This window comes from Adiantum capillus-veneris, chromosome 28 (genome assembly GCF_014529385.1).
Source record: "Adiantum capillus-veneris isolate H3 chromosome 28, ASM1452938v2, whole genome shotgun sequence".
NCBI lineage: Eukaryota > Viridiplantae > Streptophyta > Polypodiopsida > Polypodiales > Pteridaceae > Adiantum > Adiantum capillus-veneris.
The window spans coordinates 109,188,797-109,214,375 of record NC_140958.1 but is presented as its reverse complement, the minus strand read 5'-3'; the positions used below and the strand labels follow the sequence as shown (position 1 = coordinate 109,214,375).

The following is a 25,579-nucleotide window of genomic DNA, read 5'->3' as shown; positions in this document are numbered from 1 at the left end:
ACCGTGTAAAGTCGTAGGCAAAGAAATCCCAACGACGCCGAATATCGAAGCTCGTCAGACCACGGGGAATTGCCGCAAAGGGAGACGTTTGCACCAGAAGAGGGGGTCGCAAGAAAGGTTGTCCCTCTCTCGCCAAGCGACTCGTGGCAAAGGTGCTGCCAAGAGATCTCCTAGGAGCCGAGGATGGCCCTGCCCCCTGGGACGACTGCGGGACTGGAGCGGGAGGAGGTGAGGGAGCAGGGGAGGGAGGGGGGGTGAGGGGATCGGCGAAGGTAGGAGGCGAGGTGGAGAGGTAGGGGGGGGGGGGAGGGAGGGCTGGGGCTGGGGCTGGGTCTGGGGTGTAGGTCGGGGCCTGCTGGAAGCATTTGGTATGACCGAATGCAAACCTGTCTCAACTCCCATGGATCCCAATCAAAAGTTCTCACGGTTTGATCTCCCCCTTGTAGCAGATGCTACACAGTATCGAAAACTGGTTCATTCTCAACACCCAATTTGATGTCAGTTTCTTGGTGGATCTTCTCAGTTCTTTCATACAGAAACCCGCCAAGTCACATTTGGAGCAGGCTCTTTGGACCCTGCGGTATTTGAAGGCGACCAAATCATTAGGCATTCACTATGCAGCTTGAGGTACAGACTCCCATATCATTCTACGAGGATGGAGTGATTCGGATTGGGGTGAAGATCCAGATAGACAACAGTCGACTACAGGTTATACCTTTTCTTTTGGCTCAGGAGCAATTTCATGAAGCAGCAACAAACAGTCCAACGGTTGCACAGAGTATCGTGCTATTTGCAGTGCTACATGTAAGTCAGTGTGGATTCGGAGGCTACTTCTGGAGATGGTGGGCTTTCCGCAGCAGATGACCATTATGTACTCACTCAACCAGAGTTGTATAGCCATTGCGAAGAACTCGGTGTTCCATGCCCGAACCAAGCATATAGAGATACAATAACATTTTGTTGGTGAGAAGACCAAGGATGGCTCTATCCAATTGGAGTACATCGCGACTTCGGATAACCGTGCTGACATCTTCACCAAACCTCTTCCACAGGCGGCATTATCCTCTCATGCCAGCTCTCTTTGACTCGTTTCCCGTCCAAGGGCTGAGTGGGGGTGTTAGAGTTCAGATTCCTATCTGGTGGTAGCTTCAGCATCTCCTATGAGCAGATTAGGGAGTGAGGATTGTTTTGTGGCTGTGCCCGGCCGTATTTGAGGTAGACATACCTATTCATGGCGGTGCACTTCACTGTGTTGCTCACCCGATATGCTGGAATGAGACGGGACCCCCATTCCTAGGGTTTCTTGGGGTCACAATCTAGAGTCTTTGGCAGTTTTGCTACTAAATATGTGTGTCATGTCACTTTTAGTGAGTTTACATATTTATTAGCATTTTAGGCTATTTTCTTGGGTCGTGGGGCTTTCTGGCTCAGGTAGGGCAAACTTATAGTTTGCCTATATAGGCAGCCTCCCCTCCCCCCCCTTCCTGTACTTTTGGCATGTTGATTCAGTGCAGAGATACAGTGTTTGGGCTCTCTCTCTCTCTCTCTCTCTCTCTCTCTCTCTCTCTCTCTCTCTCTCTCTAGCATTTTCAGCATTGCTAGTGTTTTGTGAGTGTGCGACCACATCCTCTCTCTAGCGTTTTGTCACTATCATCAATCTCTCTCTCTCTCTCTCTCTCTCTCTCTCTCTCTCTCTCTCTCTCTCTCTCTCTCTCTCTCTCTCTACCTAGCGCTTTGTTTCTCTTGTGGTGTACACACCCTCTCGATCTGCCATTGTGTGCAGCGAGTTCCCGTGCCCGTCCGGTGGGCGGTACGCGCTAGGACCTTGATGGCAAGGAGATCGATCGCAATAAATACGAGATCTATTGGCTTCTTGGTACAGAGAGGTGGTTTGCTCGCGGTTGCACACAAGTTTATCAACCGATTCACCCTTTCCCGTTGCACCTTTGACATGAACAAAGAAGGGGTAAGAAGAAATTCACGAATGGGGGCCAAAGCATCAAGTTTGACACTTTTTGGCCCACAAAAATACCCATCAAGCTCCTTTTATACAGCACTTTGACACCGCCTTGTCCAAAGGCAATTTTATAGAGCCCTGAAGGTTCGGAAGGTAGCTTCCCATCTCAAAGGGAACACTCAGACAAGGTGGTCTACAATTCTACTGCATGGAAAAGAGCAAAGAAACTAGATGAAATTCAAGAAGTTGGTAACATCTATTTGGATCACTACCCATTTGATAGCTTGGAATCATCTGTGGCTGAAGGAGGAAGAAACTATCTCTACCTACAACCAGAGATACTCGGATACATTCTTACTAGTGGCTTCTTTCAGGAAAATCTTTTTGAAAGAGCAAAAGGAACGATATTGTTGCGGTCCACCTAAAGAGATCCAGAGATATTGTCTCAAGCAGAGGTCTTCAAGCATTCAGCAACATATGAAATATACTATGGGCAGTTTCTTGTTGAGGACTTTTGCTATAGATGAGCCAGTGACCAAAATTGTAGAGAAAGAGGCAACAAAGGATAAAAAGAAATCTAAAAAGATGCAGCAAAAGAAATCTTCCACCCTTCAAATGTTTGCCAAGCAGAAGACAAAGTATTACAAGCAAGGCAAGTGCTTTGGGTGTGGATAGACAGGGCACATCTTAGCAAAGTGTCCTAAGAAAGAGGAGAAAAACCTGAATCATCGAAAGCGATAGAGGAGCAGGCAAAAAAAAAAGGAAAACCAAGGCCGGATTTCATGGGGACACGTGAGGGTCGCTTTGATCCCAACCCTGACCTCTACAAGACCAAGAAGCGCTCAAGCCTCATTTTCTTTGACAACGGAGCCAAGGCCTGAAGACACGGGGCCATAAATAGATGCAATTTCGGTGGCACAACGGCATAACACCTATCATTGAAAAGTTGAGACCACAGTGTCAGGGTTACAAAGGGCACAAGGACTTTCAACATCGTGCCTCTGGAAGGGTGTTATGTTCTATTAGGGATGCGATGGCACAGCAAGAGAAGTGTTGTAGTGGACTATGGGGCAAAGAAATTCAGCTGAAGATAGCAAAGGTCAGAAAGTAGTGATACATGTAAAACTGAAAGGCAAATCGATACCCCTTGTATTGGCTTCAGCCATTTCTAAATTGATGAAATCAAGTCTTTTTGTTTACTCGATGTTTCTCAATAATGTGGTTGACAGTAAGAATTCCAATATGTCTGAGCTAGAGTCTAAGCAGGAAAGTTTTTTGCAAGCCCAAGCAGATTGTTTCTCAAAGGGTTGCATGGCGAGTTACCGCTTGAAAGACCAGAGGAATACACCATTGACCTAATTCTTGGCAATACTCCTCCAAATAGACCTACTTACAGAGTGGAAGTACTCATCACAAAGTAATCATGAGTCAAGTACAAAATCTTTTAGAAAAAGGATTGATCCAGCATAATACATCACCTTTTTGCTCTCCAATATTGCTTGTCCAAAAGAAGGATGGATCTTGGAGGATGTGCATCGATTACAGGGCCCTTATTAAGATTACCATCAAGAAACCGTTTCCAATACCCAGGATCAATGATATACTTGATAGATCACAGGGTTCTACTTACCTTAGCAAAGTCGTTCTTAAACGTGGCTATCATCATATCACTCCAAGAGATGTATACAAGACCGCGTTCAAGACGACCTTCACATTGTACGAGTATTTGGTGATGCCTTTTCAGCTCACAAATGCTCCTGCAACGTTCAACAGGATGATGGATCGGATCTTTAGAGAGTATTGCCACTTTGTGGGAACATTCTTCGATGAAATAATTCTTTTCTCCAGATCCAGATAGAAGATAGAGAGCATTTGTTGAAAGTGTTTCAGGCATTAATGGAACACAGATTGGTTATAAACGGGAAGAAAAGTGAGTTCTTCCCTCCAAAGATATACTTTTTAAAAGTAAACCATTGAACAAAAGGTCTCATCACATGCGGGCGAGAGAGAAGCACAAACCACATGTGAGGAATGTACTTGCAGCTTATGCAATATGGAGGATGAGTTGCAGCCAGCAGGAACATCATATTCGCTAGAGGAATATGAATCGCATCCACCAGAGATGCATGGAACTATAGGTCATGGAGGTCTGGAAACACAATAACGAGACAATACAGGCACCACATGCACATAAACTAGCTCTTTCTGCTTATTTGTAAAAACACTAGCATATATCTACAGGATTAAAGATGGGACTAGCTCATTGTCTAGGTACATTCTTCAAGGATCAAGTATATTCTTCAGGATTGAGTCTTGGGAGAGAGAGGCCACTAGGCTAACAATTTGTGACTCTCATGTCATTCACACACAAACACGATTAAAAGAAAAATAGCGAGCATGTTTAGCTACCCGATGAGCATATTCTATATATTTCTCATGCAGAAGCTTCCATTGATCATGAAGTATCTCCTTTCCTTCTATTGAATTCACTGTTAAAGTCCTTCCAGAAAACGAAACCTGCAATAATGATATTCTGAGGTAAGCAACCCAGCAATTTTTGGCATTGTCATACACACTCTCTCTCTGCCTGCTGACCTGTGGGATCGGTATGTCTTTGGGTCCTTGCAAAAGTTCTTTACTGATGACCTGTGAGACACCGTCGAATTGTCTTCTCTCTTCATTAGCACTTTCAGTTACACAAAGGGACATGGGATCCAAGGCCAAAAAGGATTTTACTCCAACCACTGCACACTCGCATGAGGAGGTGACGGCGACTAGCCAAACCTCTCCAAAACAATTAAGTACCTGAGTAATCCCCAATAAAGGAAAATTAACTGTCTTCCCAGGACAAGTATCGAGAATAGGATATACTGTTGGGGGCCTGCCTGTTGAGTTCCTACTAATAGACTGCTCTGAGAAGGGGAGCCATTGTAGCAAAATTGCATCAATGCCTGCTGCATGATGACAATACAAACGTTCAGGTACAACCTGATCCGACAGAATGGCAAGAGGAGCTGATTCCAACACACTTGATGGCAGAGCAAAATCAATTACTGCAAGCTGCAAGAGAGGAGGTAGCTGGCCTGTCCAAAGACCATCAAGGTTCTCTACAAAACTTCCACCTGTCCTTGCATGATCTTCTACAAACATGCCTTCATAAGAGCACGTTTCAAGCAGCATTCCCACCCTTTCAACTAAACCTTCTTCATCAATCTGAAGCCGTGGTGGTACGTTATCATTCCATAGTGGCTGCAACTCATCAGCAAGAGCATACAATTGCATTTCCCCGTGTCGAAAGCTTACTGCCAGTATACTATCTTTACCAGCATTACTATACATCAGCATGGAAGCAGGACCTCTGCCCTTAGACGTACTGCTCTTGTTCGGAACATCCGCACCCATTATCACAGGCAGTGGTCCCTGGCACACAATTCATGATAAAATGTCTTTACTCCACTATTTCTGCATGAGCCTATCAGGCAATATTAACAGTCAGAACCAAACCACCATTTAAAAGCAGTTGCACAACTTATAGCCCTCATTTCAGTCATACAAACAAATGACAATCCAGAATGATAAAGACCAGAGGTCTCAAGCTACAACTGGAAAAACTGTTTGAATTCCAATAAGAGAGTCACCAGGTTTACTTCACCCTTACACGTACTTGTAGCTGCAGAGAAGCATTGAAAGGCGCATGAGCATTAGCCTTGAGAAGCAATGCCTTTGTGGGCGTCGATTCCAAACTCAAGGTAGGGAAAACAGACTCCAACCATGCAGCAGCAAAACCAGCAGAGGAGGATGCTTTAGGATCAATACTAGTAGAAGTGACACACTCACAAGCATCTCTGTAAAGCTCCTCTATAGCAAGAACGTTGTGCAGGCTGCAACCAAAGCATAAGAACAAAGAAAAGAAACATAAAGCAAACGAAAATGAAACATGTTAAAGCAAGCCACTATGTGACTGCTTACCTTCCAAAAGGTGATATTGGGCACGCACAGTAAATTGACCCATTGCTGAACAAGAAGAAAACCTGTAAACTGAATATCAACATCTGATAAACAGAGCGTAAAATGTTATACAGACAAAATAAATTCTACTGTAACCTCACCGCAAAGCGATCCCACAAGTGGCCCCCTCCAAAAGAAAATGCCACAGGACGGGCATAAGTAGCTGGGGTAGATCCTTCTAGAAGTTGAGACTGCAAATGATACTCCTGCTCAGGATGTTCCACATCATGTGATAGATCAAACAATCTGCAGTAAATTACATGGCCGCTGCTGAGAAAATCTAATCCAAAATTGGCTATCCTTTGACAAAGAAATAAAGACCATACCTGAAAACTCCATCTGTTGACAGAACTCCTACATGTGTATCACTGAAAGCATGCCATGCCACTTGCAAGACGAGTAACGCTTTCTGTGAGCTTTGAAATACATCTCCCCCAATGGTTGATGCTCTATTCAAAGTCAATACAAACAGGCAATCAGATGCAAGAAATTATAGTGCTCAACATTTCTTAAACAAAGATTGCATCTGAGGCAAATTCTTGTTCTTAGCACCATAAAAAGTAGGGAAAGGATAGTCAAATTTCCTATCTCAGGCAAACAAATGCTTTGCTTCCTTCCTTCCCTGCCCTTGTGACTAATTTTTCCTTATGGCATGCGAATGTGCCTCGATATGCCTACCCCTAATTCACCGCCCAGGCCTATAGGACTGAGATAGCCTCAGGGATGATGTCCAGCAATCTTGTGCCTCCTTAAGGCTTAGACCTGCCTTTTGCAGTTTGAAGGACAGCACTCAGATCAGCCTTATCTAAATGCTTGGATTAGCCCAGTTTGGCACCAGAACACTTTCGTCTTGCTGTATTTTCCTTCAATCTGCTTCCATGTTTATTCAGCCTCACCTTGTTCTGGAAATTGGAGGAATTGAGCTATTGCTGCCACACAGGCTTTAGGAGCCAGCCACGGAACAGTCTTATCTGCTCTTTTGTAGGCAGCTGTAAAAGACAAATTTGCATCCTTATATTGCAGCTAGTTTAGCTGGACAGATCAGCTCCTCAGGCTTGAGTTTTTGCAGCCCATAGGCAACCAGAGTTGCATGCAGATTCAGACCCCAAATAAGATCATTGACTTGCCCTCAAGATGAACCTTGTATTAGGATTTACTTGCAGTTGAGAAATGAAATGAAATGAAATGTTATATTAACGTCTTCAAAAGGCCAAAATGACCCATGAGACCAATTTGTTACAAAATAGTGAATCTGATACCATGTCTGGTACAAAAGAAAGTAGAACAAAAATACTACTGCTACAAGCTGGGACTATGTGAATGTGACAGCTAATACAATAGGTACCCAGTAAACTGGATGTAACAATGTGTGAAACAATGACAGAATGGGGGGGGGGGGGGTTGGAATGGTGAAGATCCATCCTCATCTGCACTCTAGGTGTCGAGAGAGTATAGCTCAAATCCTCTGCTGTAGTCTCCGTCGATGTTGTGTGGCTCTTCTCCTCAGTCGTGGTCGTCTGAATCTCCCTAGCTCCAGTGCTCGGTCGATAAGAGTGCCGGTAATGGTCGAGTGAGTGTGGGCCGAACTCTGCGGTGGTGGCTGCTTCTCTGGATGTCCCATATCTAGTGAAAAGAAATCAGTAATGTGTCTCTGGGACTGTCTCTCTATCAACACGATCAAGGAACAAGTACGGGCCATCAAAGAGGGAGAAGAACAGCACAAAGAAATGACGACTTCTTGGGTGGATGTTCTTACTAAAACCCAACAGAAGGCCGACGAAGCCGAGAAATGGATCAAGGTGGCCAAGAAAGGAAAAGACAAGGAGATAACGCCCACGTCCACACTCAACAACATCATTAGCCAGACACTAGAGGAGGAGCAGAGGAGAAGGGTGCGCGCTTTACATGTAAGAATCTGCGGTCTTACAGACAAAGGCAATGTGGACGAAGAAGTAAAAGAACTCACAGCCTTGATGGGAATTCATGAGCCAACACACACAAGGGCATGGAGAGTGGGCAACATAAAGAAAAATGGAGGCAGTGGAGAAACCTCAAAAGAAAGAGCACTCATCCTCCGTTTTCCCTCCATGGAAGCAAAGAAGTCATTCTTGAAGAAAAGACCAACTCTTAAAGAGACTGGCATCTTTCTCGGGGATGATCTCACCCTCTCGCAGATCGCTCATATGCAGGAAGTAATGCCGGAGATTAGAGCAACAAGGGAAAAAGGCAAGATCGCTTTTTACCGAGACGAAAAAGTGGTAATACTAGAGCGACGCTCCACATGACGGTGCGAGACCTATGGGACCACACTCAAGGTAGCTGCCTGGAACTGCAATGGATCTATGCGTCTTGATGTGGGTGCCTTTGAGGATAGCTTTACTGGAAGAGACATCATCTTTTACTCTGAGACACACGAGGCCCCTGGGCAATCCATGCCTCACATCAGTGGATACAGGTGGGAGACAGCCTACAGACAGGAGACACGCTCAGAGCACAGAGGGCGGGGCTCGGGGGGAGTGGCAATGTTATTTAGAGAGGTTCTACAGCCACTAATACATATAGCCCGTAGGGACGAGCAGACTAGGTACATGTGGGTGAGACTAAAAGCAGAGACAGGCAGATACCTCTATCTAGCTATTTGCTACTTTCCCCCGAGTACATCAGTTTATGCATCACCCAGAGGACAGTCCCCTTTCTCTATTTTGGATGACGACATATGGGAGTTCTCTAGGGACGGTGACATTATCATCCTAGGGGACTTCAATGCTAGGACTGCCCATCACCAAGCAGTGTTTTATGATACTTCAGAGGAGATGCTAAGAGAGCTAGATGTTGTAGAGACGGGCCTCTCCAGACTATCACACGATGTGGAATATACTGAGTATGGGCGACACCTGATAGACATGGGCACTGCACATGGATTGGCCATCTTGAACGGCCTACAGAGATTTCCTGCTGCGGGAGGTTTTACATGCTTCCCACACAGACATGGAGCCAGCACAGTGGACTATGTCATGGCACAGCCGAATCTCATCTCTAGTATCCAGGACCTCACAGTTGAGCCCAAACCGATCGGGGTGGCAGTGGATCATGCTCTGGTGTCGATGACCATCTCCTTCCAGTTTAGTGTAGCGCACAAGCCACGAGTAGCAGCCCCTACTCACTACACATTCACACGGGAGACGGATTCTGTATACATGGACGGAATCTACAGACGCCTATGTACTGAGGACCCGGGGCGACCTCTGGAGGAGCTAACTACTATACTGACACAGAAATTACATGAGGCAACAGCAGAAGCATACCCACACACCCAGCCTGAGCAGAGCCGCCGATCAAGGAGCATGCCTCAGAACAGCTGGTACGATGAGGAGTGCTGCCAGACTAGAGCGAGACTTCAGAGAGAGGTGTTGTTGGGGGACATCACTCACAGACAGTCACAGATTGACTTCCGACGCCTGGTGCGGCGGAAGAAGAGGGCTCTTCTGGCTCGACTCGAGCAGGATCTATATCAGCTATTCTTGAGTCAGGACTCGCGTGAGGTGTGGCGGCTCTTTCTAGCTCGACTCGAGCAAGATCTATATCAGCTATTCTTGAGTCAGGACTCGCGTGAGGTGTGGCAGCTCTTTTCTGGCTCGACTCGAGCAGGATCTATATAAGCTATTCTTGAGTCAGGACTCGCGTGAGGTGTGGCGGCTCTTTCATGAGCAGTTCCCCCCCCCCCCCTGCTATTTCCTCCACAGACACCTGGGGGGGAGTACGCATCATCTTTGTACACAGTACCTGGACAGCTGGCCCTCCCCAACCCCCCCGATCCATGCACACACGCATGTGTCTTTTTCACCGCTGAGATGGTGAAGAAAGCTATCGACAAGATGAAGACTGGGAGAACATATGATCATGATGGCCTAGTCGCTGAGATTTTCATGCATGCCAAAGACCTACTAGCAGAGCTTCTAGCAGTTATGTTTAACCAGGCCATGTGTGAAGGCCTACCAGACACTTGGAGCCTATCTACGATCGTACCTATCTTCAAATCAGGAGACCCCATGGAGCCTAGGAATTATGAAACTATTATGATTGGGCACACACTGGCATGGTTGTATGCATCCATTCTGGAGCAACAGTTGAGTAGATGGGCAGAGAGGGAAGGAATACGTGCAACTGGGCAAGCAGGATTCAGGAGAGGCTTTTCTACTCTTGACCATATCCTAACACTCAGGGCCATCATCGAAGAAGGCAGATCTCATGGGAGACGGATCTATTGTAGCTTTGTGGACTTCCGCAAAGCTTTCGACACGGTACCCAGAGCTAGACTGATGCGCAGACTACAGGAAATGGGAGTACCCACAGAACTCGTTTGGGGGATCATGGCACTATACAGATCAGTAGTAGGGCATGTACGCACCCCGGAGGGACTTTCTACACTGGTTCACTCCACTATTGGGGTGAAGCAGGACTGCCCGCTCTCTCCTACTCTTTTCGGTATGTATGTGGATGAGGTTTCTGACTACATTGACAGCGATGGGGATAAAGGTGCTCAGTTGGCAGGGACATGGATTCCACTCCTGTTATATGCTGATGACATAGTGTTGATCTCCGAATCCCCAGAGGGAATGCAACGTCAATTGGATGCTTTGCATACGTTTGCCCACGAAAGTGGTTTGTCTGTCAACCTGGGTAAAACCAAGGTTATGGTGTTTAATACCACCCCACAGTGGATCAGGAGGTCAGCACCTACATTCACATACGGCCAGGAAACTGTAGAGTACACAGACGCTTACACTTACCTTGGAGTGGTTTTTAGCGGACCTACATTCTCACTCAGAAGAGCAGCGGAGACCAGACTTACTAGAGCCCACGCAGCTTTGGGGAGACTGGAAAGGATGTGTTCGCAAGTTCAGTTTCAGGAGCCCCGGACGAAGCTCTCGCTCTTTGACACCTTGGTGTCTTCAGCATTGCTCTATGGAACCGAGATATGGGGACCTTCACTGGATCACCACGGGAGGCCGGGTCGCTCAGACGGATGGGGGAACATGGAGAAACCTCTCGTCTCTATGATCTCGAGGCACATTAGAGCCAAGGCATCAGTACCACGGGCCATTATCCGAGCAGAGCTAGCGGCCCCCCCACTTGTGGTGGAGGCGCTCACCAGATCGGTCTCCTTCATAAACCGCACATGGGCACTTCCTAGAGACAGATATGCTCGCATAGCACTTGAATCCTCTCGACAGTTAGCCATGCAAGGAGATACAACATGCTGGGGGGAGATGACATCATGGTTTCAGGCACATGGGTTCAGCATAGACAGGTTGCCACCATTCCATTACTCATTGGATGCACCATCTCTCACTCTTACACAGTCAGAAATCACCAAGCTCATCCGCCAAGACCTAACCCAGCTAGACACCAGGAGGACATGGATACAACCAGCACAGGAATTGGGCACGAAGATGGCTTTCTACAGAGACCACCTCCGCCAGCTTACGAAAGATGGTTTTGTGGCGAGACCCAGATACATGGATACCCACTTATCTCATGGGATACGATGTGCTATTGGCCAGTTACGCACATCTTCTCACCAGTTGCAGATTGAGACTAGGAGATACAGCGGAGTACCAGCAGAGGACAGGACATGCCCCTTGTGTAACATGGAACCTGAGACAGAGCTACACTATACATGCCGCTGCCCCGTCTACTACGAGATACGAGGCCGCTTCCATTGCTTGTTCAGAGAGGGTTTTGGACCACTCTCAAGTGTCATGGGATACGAAGATCAGAGATGCCTGGGTTTGTTCTTGCTCGAGCTGCGCAGACACAGAGATAGCCTGATGAATGGCGAGGCTAGCCAGTCTCAAAGACGGATCACAGACTTCTTCAGAGCAGACACGGGACAGCCGCAAGAGCCACCCCCACAGCAGAGCTCCCCCTCGTCTCACACCAGAGGCACACTGATTGACCGAGCGATTGAACTAGGGAAATCCAGGCGCCCGCGACTGCGAAGAACTACACAGCATCGACGAAGGCTACGACAGAAAATTCGGAGCACGCTGGCCAGGCATGCACGACGCCCGGTTAGACTACTAACCAGGGAGGAAATTGATGAGATTCGCCAGCGACAGATGCTAGATCTCTTGTGATTCAGCTATCCCAACAAGCCGCCCATTTTTTTTTGCTTAGTTTTTGCTTGACTCACATCAACCAGCTTAGGACCCCATAGTATATATCTTTGTTTTGTACTGTTGTTAGGTTATTTAGTTAGTCTGACTTTGTATCAGATCCACCACTTTGTAACTTTCGGGTCTCATAGGTCATTATGGCCTTTTGAAGACGTTAATATAACATTTCATTTCTATGTCTGTGTAATTCAAGTAGATATAGTACAAGACATCTCTGATCCTCATAACTCATGACCCTAGAGAAAGGACCGAAACCCTCTCTGAATAGGTAGTGGAAACGGCCACGTATCTCATAGTACACTATGCAATGACATATGTAATGTAACTTTGTAAGCGGCATAACCTACTGTCTGCTGGTATCCCTCTGAATCTACCAGTCTCAATCTCTAGCTGATGTGAGGATGTGCGTACCTGACCAATGGCACAACGCAAACCATGAGACATATGCATGTCCATGTAGCTGTACCCGCCCCTCGCCCCCTGCCCAGGCCTCGCCCCCCCTTATCCACTCCTCGTCTCTCGCCCTCACCTCTATCCAGCTCTCGCCCCCTTGTCCCTATTTACCCCTCGCCCTCCCACTATCAGCCCTACCCGCCTCTTCCCAACTATGAGCCCTCCGCGCCCTCAATCCACACCCTTATTCAGCCCGTGTAGCTGCATCATTGCAAGTTGCAAGCAGGCAACAGTTGCCAGCGTTCGTGTTTGTATCCATCTACATATTTCACATCGCTCTGCAAATTTCATCCATCGCTCAGTGTTTCAAATTTTCAGATTTTTAGTAGATCAAGTTTCTACAAATTTCACACGTCACTCAGGTTTTCAGATTTTGAGAAGACCAAGTTCCAGCAGCACTAGCAATAGAAATCAGGAGTGTGCATATACAGATTGTTGGCTGACTGCATATTGATTGATGTATGATCTGTGGCGATATTTTGATGTATGGTCCTATGCGAATTGACAGTATCTAGCTAGCTTGCAGTAAGGTAACTATGTATGCTCTTGGGGTTTGAAGTATACTGCTATAGCTAGCCGTCAATCAGTGTCATCAGGTGGCTATGACAGGAGGCAAAAAACTGTTGCTGAGGAAAAGGCCTCAACCACGTAGGCAAGCCAATTATGAAACTGAAGCGGAATCAGATCCTAGCAACCATGGGGTCACGGATATGACGTCCAGTGCCCGATCTGACGAAAGTTACAAGGCCTCGGCATCAGATGCAGATTCCAACTCGGGCTCAGACAGTGGTAGCGGCTCAGACAGTGGTAGCTCAAGTGCACAGGAGAAGGATCCAAAAGGGAAAAGAAAAGCAACGAGTCACCTGACCAGTCATGAAATTGCCAGGCTGACAAAACAAAACACAAAACAAAATTTTCACTCAATTTTCACATGCAGCAGCCCAAGCCATCTCTTACAAATGTTCTCTCATATGACCAATTGGGCAACTTGGGTGTAACATCGCGCTGAAGCTGTCCTTCCTAATGACATACCTGTCGGCATGATTCATGAAATGCTGAAAATTTTTTCCAAAGTCAGAGGACACACTTTGACAGTGGCGCGTCTAGGACATGCAATGGGGATGACCAACTTTCCCTCCTTGTAGCCGAGTACTAGGTCATATTCAAAGCTCTTCAAAGCTGCTACCATACAGGCATGCAAGGCATTGTTCGAACCAGAGCATCCGAATCTGCAGCATCACAAAGCTCTCTTAGCAGTATTCAGATATTATTTTTTAGTGAGAGATGCTCAAGGACCAAAGGGGAAATGCGAAGTACCTCATTCCCAGAATGTGATGGTCTTTACTGTTTAATCAAGAACATACCTTGTGGGTTTCATCAGATCCTCTTTACATCATTACAGACCAGGGCGAAAAGGTTTAGAGCACAAGTGCAATCACCTCAATCTAGCATCCAATGTTTTGCCGCGTCACTGTTGGCTTGGGTGATAAACATCCACATCAACCCTCTCGAAGTGGATGAGGATGCAGCATTGCCATCGCAAGCAAAAAGAAAGTCTCTTGGCACAGATGATCAAAAGAGGAAACAAAAGAAAAGAGTCAAAGTGGTAAAAGATACGGCAAAGACACTACGACCTCCGCCATTTTCAGAGAGCCAGACTCGGGTGACGCATCCTCCACGACGTCCTTCTTCTACCTCCGTCCCGTCTCTACAGTGCCAGAGGCCGTCGGGAACTCCCCTGTTCTTGTTACCTCTACTCTTGTTATTGAGGCGGTCTCTCTCTCCTAGGTACCTCTCCCTACTGCTCCTGTCTATACTCCTACCACTGTTACCACACCCTTCTCACCACCTGTGGTACCCTCGTCATTCTCTCCCATCTCAAGCTCACCTACTAAACCTGCTACCACTGTCACCGTGACATCCACTGTAGTGCCTCTTGGGCATCCTACTACTACTGTCACCCCGACCTCGACTGCAGTGCCTCTTGGGCACTCTACGCCTCCAGGCTCTACTGATGCTTCTTCCAGTGGAACAGACTCTACCTCGTTGTTCAGAATCTCTGAAGAGAACTTGCAGGAGTCAAGAAATACTATTGCAATGATTAAACTTGGTGCCGAGAAATTAACAGCTACCCACCAAAAGCACTCGGCCACATATGCGGCCATGGACGGCTGCTTGCATTGCTGATAGAGATGCTACCATTTTCGCCTTGCGTCACTCTTTGCATGTAAAGTCCCATATAATCGGTGACCTCAAAGCTCAAATGTGAGGATTTCGGGACATGCTAGTCCAAGGAGACATCGGGTTTCAGCAGCAGCCTCAGGCTACCATAAGATATGGGTGGGCTCGTCCCGCGAGATCAGTACAGACGCCCATGGGATATGGACAGCACAGTCATCGACAGTTTTGGGGAGGTCTCCATCACAACAGCAATTTGACTACTACCCTCAGGGATCTCAGCAGCCTGGCACCTTTGGCTCCTTACCACACATGTCATCCTCACAGACGGCTCCTTGTGACGGCTTCGCAGACGCACATCGACATGGGTGTGCAAGTCGGCAGCCTCAGTACACTTCACGCCAAGTACTCCCGTCCGTCGAGCAACAGGTGGCTGCTCCTTTCGCTAAGAGTCGGTTTGTGAAGAACACTCATAGAGTCCAGAGTTTTCCCATCGATCTGAGGGCTCCACCTCCAAAGTTTGATACTTCGGATACAGCAATGGCCACAACTCTATCTCTTGGATGACAGAATCAAGAGCTCACCATTGTACACATGCAGTACCTAGTGGTTTTCTTTCACAGTTTTTCAGTATTCCTCTCACCGAGACGGTGAGCGGTCTTGTGGGGGGCAACCTGTAGCAGGCTACAGTGTCACTTTCACAGGACACACAGTTAGTACAGTTGGTCTGGTCTGGTTCACAATGGACGAACTCTCTCGATTGGGCAATGACACATGGCAGGAATACGGTCGGTGGTCTAGTGGACATTGTGGCCAGGTCACCATCACCACTCAGTTTGGAGATAGACTTAGATGGCTGACATTTATGAGCCGTTGGTGGCTCTTTATGGTTGTACATATGAGTAGTAGTTGTTGGATCATCATTATCATCTTCTTCATATATGGTCCAACGTCGTCATCTAGAGGAGAGAATCTATACACAGCACGTCTGCACCATCCTTGCACATCTGAGCCTTTACCCATTCCCACCCGCCTTGGGAAAGTAATGCTACAAATGTCATTTTTTTATCTCCCAAAGACACAAAGTGGGCATGAAGGCATTTGGACTGTCATTGACAGATTTAGCAAGCAAGCTCACTTCATTTCACTGAAGAAAACACTCAAGCCGGATCATTTAGCGAGACTGTTCATTGCACATATTTTCAGATTACATGGCATGCCTGAGACAATAGTCTCTGATAGAGATCCCCCATTCACGAGTCTATTTTGGAAGGCTATTTGGGAGAACATTGGCACACGGTTGCAGTTCTCGTCATCTTTCCACTCGCAAACAGATGGGCAATCTGAGATTGCAAATTCAGTCGTACTGGATTATTGAAGTCTTACATTTCTGATCAGAAGACTCAATAGGTTAGTGGAATTTGCCTACAATAACACGATCCGCTCTTCGACACGGAAGGCGCCATTTGAGATCATTGAAGGTGCTCCAAAGGTTCCACCCTTCCTTAGCACGAAAGATAAGATTTTGAAGCCGACCAGTACACGAGGGACTTGGACACTGTATTTGCCAAGGTCCGAGAGGCTTTAGCGAAATCTCAGGAACGACACAAGAAGGCAGCAAATCAACACCGTCGCGATTTGAAATTAAAGGAAGACGGTTGGGTGCTCTTACGTTTTGAGAAGGCACGCATTAAAAAGAAAAAGGGAAAGGAGTGGCTTTTTCTAAAGCTTAACATGAGGTATTATAACCCTTTCCAGATAAAACAAAAGATCAATGATGTCTCCTTTAGACTAAAGCTGCCCGATACTTGGAAGATTCACAATGCATTTCATGTGAGTCTATTGAAGCCTTTTAAAGGCGATGTGCCCGATGATGGGGAGCCAGATGAGCAACCCGAAGTGGAGGAAAGCGAGGAGATACTCGTTCCAGAACAGATATTGGCACACAAGGACAGAAAGATAAAAGGTAAAGCGATTAGGCGGTTCTTGGTTAAGTTCAAGAACTATCTTGCATTGATGCGAAGTGGATGGAAGAAGAGGACCTAGCAGATACTCCTCAAATTTTGGAACTTTACCTTGAACATTCGGTTTCGCATAGTCTACTCTGATAGAACCCCAATTTTAGCATGGCTGAATCAAGTGCAGCGGGTTTGCACAAGAGGGGAGTCACTCCGCTCCTTTGTCAAAACCCCGATTTTGAATAGAGTCACTGATGTCCCCCTTTGGGTTTCAGGAATATTGATGGGCTGATAGTATTGTGTTGTACGACTTTATGAACTGGAATTCCCGAAAATGAAAATGATTGATTTGTACTTGACTTGTTTGAGTGCAAGAACTGAAAGACGAAATCATTGCAACATTTCGGTCTCATAAATCTCTATAGACATGATTGCAATAAGGATTAGTCAATCGGGCATTTGTGAGGTCCCGACTGGATCTAGATGCGATTACTAAATACGTTGCCGATTAATCATGGTCTGAGATTTGGAACGAGTTTGTATGTGATTTGTCATGTGATGTCCTGTGATGTCCGGTGATGTGACTGTCGATTTGTACAAGTGCTAGATGAGTTGTGTCTAGTGCATCGGTACTAACAGTCAGTGTCTACTAAGACAGTATTATGGCCTCTATCTTTTTTGCAGGCGTAATCAAGGGCGATTACAATTCTTTCAAGAGGGGTATGTCACAAACTGGTGACGTGGCAGTGCCCTTGGATACACACACACAGCCGGGAAAACGCGTCGCGAATTCCGCTGACAGGCTGACACGTGGTAGTCCCTACAATTTCCGTAAAATGTGTTGATGACGTGGCAGTCCGTACGATTTTTCGTAATTTGTGCTGGTTGCTTTTACGCTGGCTGATTTTGGAATAAAAGCTTTTGGGCATGATGCTTTTGAGTTAGCAGCTTTTGAGTTATTTTGGGGCTCTGCTTTTGGGCATCCCTTGTAACAATAAATAAGTTTGTTGGGGCCTCATTACTCAGAGCATCTCGACGCAGAGTCTGAGTGTGAGTCCCCGCAGACTCCCTTGTACTTTGCACCAAGATTAATATAAAAAGAAATATCGAAAGGGGCATCAGTCTTTGGAGCCAATACCTCTTGGCACGGAACTACACCGGGCCATGTCGTCCTTTGTGAACTATCTTAAAGTGAATCTTTGTTGTGTGGAGGTAGAATCTAGACTGGGGGTGTCCAAGTTTGTTACAATAAAATCAGCCTGTATCAACACTCCATCTCACCCACATGTATCTGGCCTGATCATCTCTCCAAACAATGAGCACAAGCGGTTGTAACTCCTCCTTGAATAGGACTCCTACTCCTCACCCTCTGCCTCTGTGCTTTGATCTTGTCTCTCTTCGACAAGCTGTCTCCCACCTATATCCATTCACGTGTGGCATAAGTTGTCTCGATGACTAGTGTGTCTCTAAGTACAAGACGATGTCTCTCCCCTAAATGCTCCTACCATGAAGACGACAGAGCGTGAGGTCATCTCCAAGAAAGATGCCCGTCTTTGTAATAGATGGTCTCTTCGTCAAAAAACCCTTTTTCGCTTCCATGGAGGGCAAACGAACGATAATTTCCCCTTCCTTTAAGATTTCCCCATTGCTTCCACTTTTCTTATTGCCCACTCTCCAAGCCCTCGTATACATCGGCTCATTAGCCCCCATCATAGTCATGAGTTCTTTTACCTCTTCATCAACATTATCTTGGTCTTTGAGGACACAAATCTCACGTGTAAGGCACGCATACACCTCCTTTGCTCGTCTTCTAGTGTCAAGTTAATGATGGTTGGTGTCGGGGTTGTTCCCCTCCCTTGGCGATCTCGATCCATTTCTCGGCCTCGTCCGCTTTTTGTTGGGCCTTTCTAAGAACATCAACCCACGGGAGTCATCATTTCTTTGTGCTGCTCCTCCCCTTCTTTGATGGCCTGCACTAGTTCTTTAATCATGCAGAGTTCGTCAACTACTCAGGGTTGAAGCTCTCCTCTTCGAGTGTGTCGTGATCGCACCTCTGCAAGCTCCTTCTTGAGTGACGTGATCTCCTCATCTTGGGCCATCACACGATCCTCAAGTGTATTTATCGTGCTTTCCTAGACCGGTACGTGTTCTCTGAGTGTCTTTAGTGTGCCTAGGAAATTTCAATTAATCTTGTTAATGATCTCGCACATTCCTTCTTTGCATTTTTGAATGGCATCCTCCAAAGGGTCATCCTTGCCATTTTGCTTCTTCATGTTTGAGAACCGCAATAGGAGAGGGAGAGGGAGAAAGATGGATAGATGGATATGACGCTTTGTGCTAGACCTTCCACGCATGGCTGCCTCACCTATGTTGCACGGTATCCTGGCAACGTGCACATGGCTGCCCTCACCCTGAACGGCATCCTGCCCGTTGCGCTACTGTGCCATGAAATTTACTTATGGCACATTTCAAAAAATCTCTGCACAAAGGATAAAGCCTGCAATAGCGTAGGAAACTGTCGCGCAAACTGTTAGCAACGTGAGCTACTTCTGCCGTGCTGCACGCTGCTGCTGATGTGGTCTCTACGCTGCACCCCCTGCCTCGGCTAAGCCTGCCTGCTGCTGTTGTCTACGCGCTGCACACAGCCTGCTCTGGTTTTCTTTCTGCGCTCTCGGTTCAGGAAACCCTAAGCCTGCGCGCTGCAGAAAACCCTATTTCTCCACACACAGGGCAGAAAACCCTAATCCCGTGCGCAGTCTGAAAGCCCTAAGGATACACGCTGAACAGAAGAAACGAAGACAAATCTGCAAGAGAGAGAGAGAGAGAGAGAGAGAGAGAGAGAGAGAGAGAGAGAAATGAAATGAAATGAAATGATATATTAACGTCTACAAAAGGCCAAAATGACCTATGAGACCAAACTGACTACAATGGTGAATCTAGTACGAAGTCTGGGTACAAACAAAGAAAACTACAAACTAGAAACTGAGATAGGAGTGCTACCGACTCCTATGGGTGGCTGGTAAGCTGAGCAATGGTATAATGCCACAAAGGTACAAAGTGGGGATAAGTGTCACCATCATACAATATGCAGTAGCATGAAGCCTATCTTGATCGACACTCTGAATGTCGTGCTAGAATCCTGTGGATCCTCTGCCGCAATCTCCGTCGGTGCTGCGTGGCTCCCCTCCTCAGTCGTGGTTGTCTCAATCTCCCCAACTCTATAGCTCGGTCAATGAGAGTACCACTTGTGTGTCTATGGGTGGGGACCGAGCTCTGTGGTGGTGGTGGCCCCTCTGCCTCTGTGGTGCTCGGATTGAAGAAATCTGAGATGCGTCTATGGGACTCTTTGTCTATGCCCTCTCAATAGAGAGTCTCTATGTCTCTGTATCTCAAGTAGAAATAATCCGAGACCTCTCTGATCCTAGAGAGAGAGAGAGAGAGATCAAAACGTAGCCAATAGAACAGTGCTTTAGGATCTGCAAATCAAAAAGTTTGCCTCCAATTGACATTATTCAATGGGAGAAAGGTACGTTGCACAACTGTTAATCATGTTATACCTTTGTCCCTCCAAAATGAAAATAGAGTAAATTATACTCCAGTGAAAGTGGGAGGCCCTTGGGAGGGTTTGTCGGTACCTATCCGCGTGTCAGCGGATCTCCTTCCATCTCTCTATCTTGATATACCCCTATCCAATCTCTCTAACTAGCAAATTGCTCTCTTTCTCTCCACTCCCTCAAGCAAATGGATCAAATTACGAGAGGTGTAATAACAGGAGGTGGTTATATCCACCATGCCTGACATAGATTGATTGATTGAAAAAGCTCCACACAAGAGCATCTAGCACATCAACGTTACTTGCACACACGTTAGAGCTTATAATGAGTTCCAAGAACATTCCTGGTCTCGAGTCAAATACTGCTATGAACAATGTAATGCAGGTAAATCAAAAAAACTTGCCCTGTTATACAAGCCCCACAAGATAAGAGCTTAAATAACTAAAAAATTGACACACACGGTTGTAACTTAGCATACCTTACATTGTATATTGAAGTCTCTAAGGATAGAGACGACTTAAGAACTTGTGACGTGAGGTCCACCACTACAATAGCATGGTCACCGGCAAGAAGCAACGACCAACCAGCTCTATTGAAAGTAATAAAACGTACTGCAAAATCCACGTTTAAAAGTGGCTGGAACGTCTGCACAGATCATGTCAGCAATGTAAATTAGGCATAACAGAAAGCAAGGTAGGGTCAGCAATGTAAATAGGGGGGCAAAACAGAAAGCAAAGTAGGTGCAAGACATAGCAAACCTGTACATGCCCTGCACACACATATACACATCATATATCCATGCTTTATTGGTCATCAAAGAGCAACTTGTAAAACCCTCAGTAACCATGGCATGTGAGAGAAGAGCAATATTTGAAAGCGGTGGAGCAAAAGAAAGAAAGCAAGAAAGTTGTACTGACGTATACGAGGCCAAAGTCAGCCTGTGAGTGAAACCAGAGAGTCACATGGACAAGGCAGTAAAAAAACACTGCAAAACTGCTAAACTGAACTTAAAACAGCAGATTGAACTCGAAATAACAGTGGACAAGAGATACAAAACAGTGTGACATAAAAACGCGTTTCATGCAAATGAAACCCCGAAACCCCGAAATCTATGAAACGTTTTTGCCGAAACGCATGAAACGTACAGGCATTTTTTATGAAACGTTTAAAATTGGGGCATTTTTTCCAGAAACTTTGTTCAATAGAAGTACTTTGCTAAATGAATCAATGATGCATCAGTTATGATTCATGAAACTAGTGGCCGTGTTTTAACTTTCATCAATACTGAACATCTCTTTGATCGTGCTCGCTTGAAGTCACTTCTAAGCAATGAGCACTGAGCAGTGAGCACATCTCTCTCTCTCTCTCTCTCTCTCTCTCTCTCTCTCTCTCTCATAGGTCACTTTGGCCTTTTGAAGAAGTTAATATAACATTTCATTTCTCTCTCTCTCGTGGACATTAAATTCTAGAGTCATGTGTGTATACATATTTATCATATTTTATTAATATATAATTTAATGTCGTTTATGAAACCTGTTTCATGTTTTTGATGCTATGAAACGAAACGTTTCAAAACCTCGAAACCCCGAAACGACCGAAACCACGAAACGTTTCATGTCACACTTATACAAAGTGGCGGAGTTCCACTCTCAACACTAGCCGCTCAGCTCAACACCGCTGGTGGAAATTTATTTTACTGAATTGTCGCAGTTACAACTGTTCTAAGTGATTACACTCACAAGATTGGATACAATTGGGTCGCAATCAGAGAACTAAAGGTACCCTGGCTTCTCTTTTAAAGGGACTTGGCACCAAAAGCCTAAAAAGCAACAAAAAACACTTGTTATTTTCACAGTAGAAACAAGGAACACCCGTTCTAGACCCTCGCCATGTTCGGAAGTCGCTTCAATCACGCGCCATATCAATTTGCCTTTTGAACACATTATAGCCCGCCAACAAAGAGTTTTTTAGGGTTTTGTGGGTAATGTTTATCCAAAAATACAGGGAACGGCCCTATGGGCCCCTGAAACATGGAACACGTACCACTTCCGGAAAGCCTATCCTAAGAAATCGAGCCGAGAATTGCATAACTTAAGTGTTTCTTATGCCTCCAGTTCCGTGCAATTCCCAAACAGTACCTTCGACCCCATTCTTATTCCAGACCCTCCCGCGTTCTGGTTCCCCATTTCATGTAACTTTGATTGTTCCAACATTGCTAAAAGCACATAAATCTTCTGATATCAATAATTGATGCCCAAAAGCAATTCAAAAGTCATTTGCTTTCAGCATCTTTGCTTATCACAGAAAAAGTCCTCTGCGCACTTTTCCACCTTTCTCATTAGCTCATTCTTTTTTACAAACTTCAAGGACACACACACAGAGAACGTGCAAAGAAAGCCTGCAACGGAAATTAACACTTAAGCACACACACGGCTCAGAAGCGAGAATGCTCCGCCTTTCGGTATTTCTTTATACTTTGAGAGGGTAAATTACAAAAAAGAGTCATGAGAATCCTTTAACTATATCCTGCTAGATACCGCCTGTTTTGGCTAAATTTCGGTAACATAACAGCCCCAAAACTTGCGCGAAACCAATTCCCCTGCTGGAACTCACTTCCGCTGCAGTCAATGTTATAGCTATATTCCATTACAAGAACACTCCCCAGTGCCTACACCTAGCAAACATTGGTTGTGCTCATGTGCAATCAAAGGGTATGCAACTACTCTAAAGTGCCTGGACATGCACGTCTTGCGTTCAGGCTCACAAGGGTGCCAAAACACTTCCTAGACTGTCCTAAACCCTAGAAGTAGGAGTTACACCTTGTCCACATGCACATAGGGTTATGTGTGCACATGACAACTAATCTAACAGAACTAGCCCCCAAGGCTAACTTATATAGGCACTTAGGCCAAAAGCAGTTGTTACAAAAAGCTAGGTGCCCTACAAAACCAACACTGCTAAAAGCTGGCACCTTAAAATTCAACTGCCTTATTTGAAGTCAACCCAACTGCCACGTCATCCTCATTCCATTTCGAATCTCCCACGTCGACAACGTACGACCCGCATTTCCGTTGCGTTTTTCGAACTTGGCCACATCAACAATTCCAGATCTCCATTCTTCCTCCTTGTATGCTCTCAAAGGAGTCTTTATATAGGTATTGACCTAGCCTTTCGAGTGCCCTTGACTCTTGGCTTTACAATGGCTTTTCATTTATCCGACCTTTGGCTTTTCATTTGTCCAATCCCTTGACTTATTAAAAGAAGGGCTGATTTGTGTTATGCGCCTCACTTTTAGGGCTGATTTGTGACACACCCCTGGTGGTTTGAGTAGTCAAGAAGCGTAAGAGACATCATTAGGGCCATCTCAAGCACAATCCATTCCTCTGCTTGACAACTCCATTCTTTGAAGGTGATCCAATATTCGCAAGCTCACGCTTGATGCCAGTCCCCGCATAATACTTCACAAAAGCAATAGTGGTCAACTCGCCACCCTTGTCTACACAAAACGTCTTCAACTAGTTCCGTGATTCCTTTACCAATCCTTGAGAGTCTCAAAAATCTTGTCCTTGTGCTCAAGAAAATACACCTGACAAAAGCGGCTAAAATCATCCACTAATAGCATAAAGTAAAGAGCTCCGCCAAGGTGGAATCTCCATAGATCCACAAAGGTCAATGTGAACCAACTCAAGAATAGTAAAAGCTCGTCATATAGAGTACTTTGGAATAGGCTCTCTCTGCTACTCCCATTGATGCATGAACTACATTGGCCTTGCCTACTCCCAACGTCAAGTAAGCCATCAATCATCTTCTCTTGAAAGGCACGACAAAGAGCATGAACATTCAAGTGGCCAAACTAATAGTGCCACAAACCACCTAAAGGGGGCCTATAATTGAGGAAAGAGCTTGGTGCTTGTAGAGAACCTGGTCCACCATGCTCCCTCTGACCTCCTTGCCTACGCTAAGATCCTAAATAGATACTAAATGCTCCATGAAGACCTCATACATAAGCATAAGATGGACACCTAGTTGTAGAACATAGCATATTGTTGATTCAAGGTCACCAAGGTCAATTGGCAAAGACAACTATATCCTAAGGCAACCCACACAATCTATAGTTGGACCAAAAAATAGAAGGTTAGGGAGGCCCCAAGCTGACCAAGTGGGTGGTTCCATCCACATAAGCCTAGGTTCCAATAACAAAGTATCCTAACTTCAGAAGCCACTTAGGATTGAAGACATACGGTCTGAGTAAGCCCGGGGGGGGGGGGGGGGGGGGGGGGGGGGGGGGGGGGGGGGGTTGGGTGTGTGTGTTGGCGCAGCCACATAATCACACACACATAGACCATACATATGTATGTATCAACTCAAGCTGCGTGTTGATAGCCATGATTCTGGATGATCATATTCCCACGCAGTGGTCTCTGCGCCAGCACAACAGCTGTTCAACTCCATACTCGTAATCCTACTTTAAGCTGAGCTAAGAATATGGTCCCCGTGGAACTAAATACACTAAAAGACAGCTGTCTACCGAAAAAAACACTATTAAGTAGGCAATCACCTTATATGTCTTCTTGGCGAAAAGAGAATTGGAGGCTTCTGATGAAAATTCTGCAGAGTCGGGCTGGTCGATGTCAACGGCATGCAGGACTCGATCTGCAGAGTTCCAAAGGAAGAGACGAGAAGAACCATCGAAGGCAATTAAGTTAAGAGGAATGCGCCATGTCGACGAGGAGGCACCGCTCGGTCGTGCCGACGAGGAACTTAAGTCGAGCTTCTTGAAAACGGGGTTCTTCGACAGAAGCTCCGCCATAGCTTTGCTTGGCGGGCAGTCAGCAGTGGCACTCCCTTTTTGAATACAACGTTAAGAGGAGTTATTAACGTGCATAAAAGGAAAAGGAAAAATGAAAAAATAAATAAACAAACAAAACTAAAACTACTTATGCACGGTAGTAGGTGGGAACAACATACACAAGGATTAGATTCCATGCAATGCACTTAGTAGCTATTTTAGACTCCTTTGAAGAGTAGTATCACTCCTAGATCCTCTAATTATATAAGAGGAGCAATTCCACGGTGCCATTTTGCTACGAATATTTTTCAACGTGATGTTTGTCTTGTGTAAAGATCTGATTGAGGTATGTTGTGTTGGGGTGTGCTTGAAAGAGAAGACCAAAGTTGTAATCAAACAATCCCATCATCTCAATGCTTTGTCAACAACTTTGCATGCCTCTTTAATGAAAAGAACCACAAGCTTCTTTGCCCTACCCCATTTGGAGTGCATACTTTGCAATA

The 25,579-nt window shown here is 45.9% G+C and overlaps 1 protein-coding gene across 1 annotated transcript in view; it reads right to left on the bottom strand.

Moving 5' to 3' along the window:
- The window catches only part of MOS7 (nuclear pore complex protein-like protein), a 64,029-nt gene extending 38,881 nt beyond the window's left edge, over window positions 1–25,148 (bottom strand). The window contains exons 1-8 of the mRNA XM_086504851.1: window positions 24,846–25,148; window positions 20,766–20,932; window positions 6,292–6,414; window positions 6,067–6,211; window positions 5,927–5,988; window positions 5,622–5,838; window positions 4,553–5,377; window positions 4,367–4,474 (exon numbers count right to left, since the gene is read on the bottom strand). Coding sequence (XP_086360977.1) covers window positions 4,367–4,474; window positions 4,553–5,377; window positions 5,622–5,838; window positions 5,927–5,988; window positions 6,067–6,211; window positions 6,292–6,414; window positions 20,766–20,932; window positions 24,846–25,097 — 1,899 coding nt within the window. The 5' untranslated portion in view covers window positions 25,098–25,148. The remainder of the gene's footprint in view (window positions 1–4,366; window positions 4,475–4,552; window positions 5,378–5,621; window positions 5,839–5,926; window positions 5,989–6,066; window positions 6,212–6,291; window positions 6,415–20,765; window positions 20,933–24,845) is intronic.
- Between the last annotated feature and the right edge of the window lie 431 nt (window positions 25,149–25,579).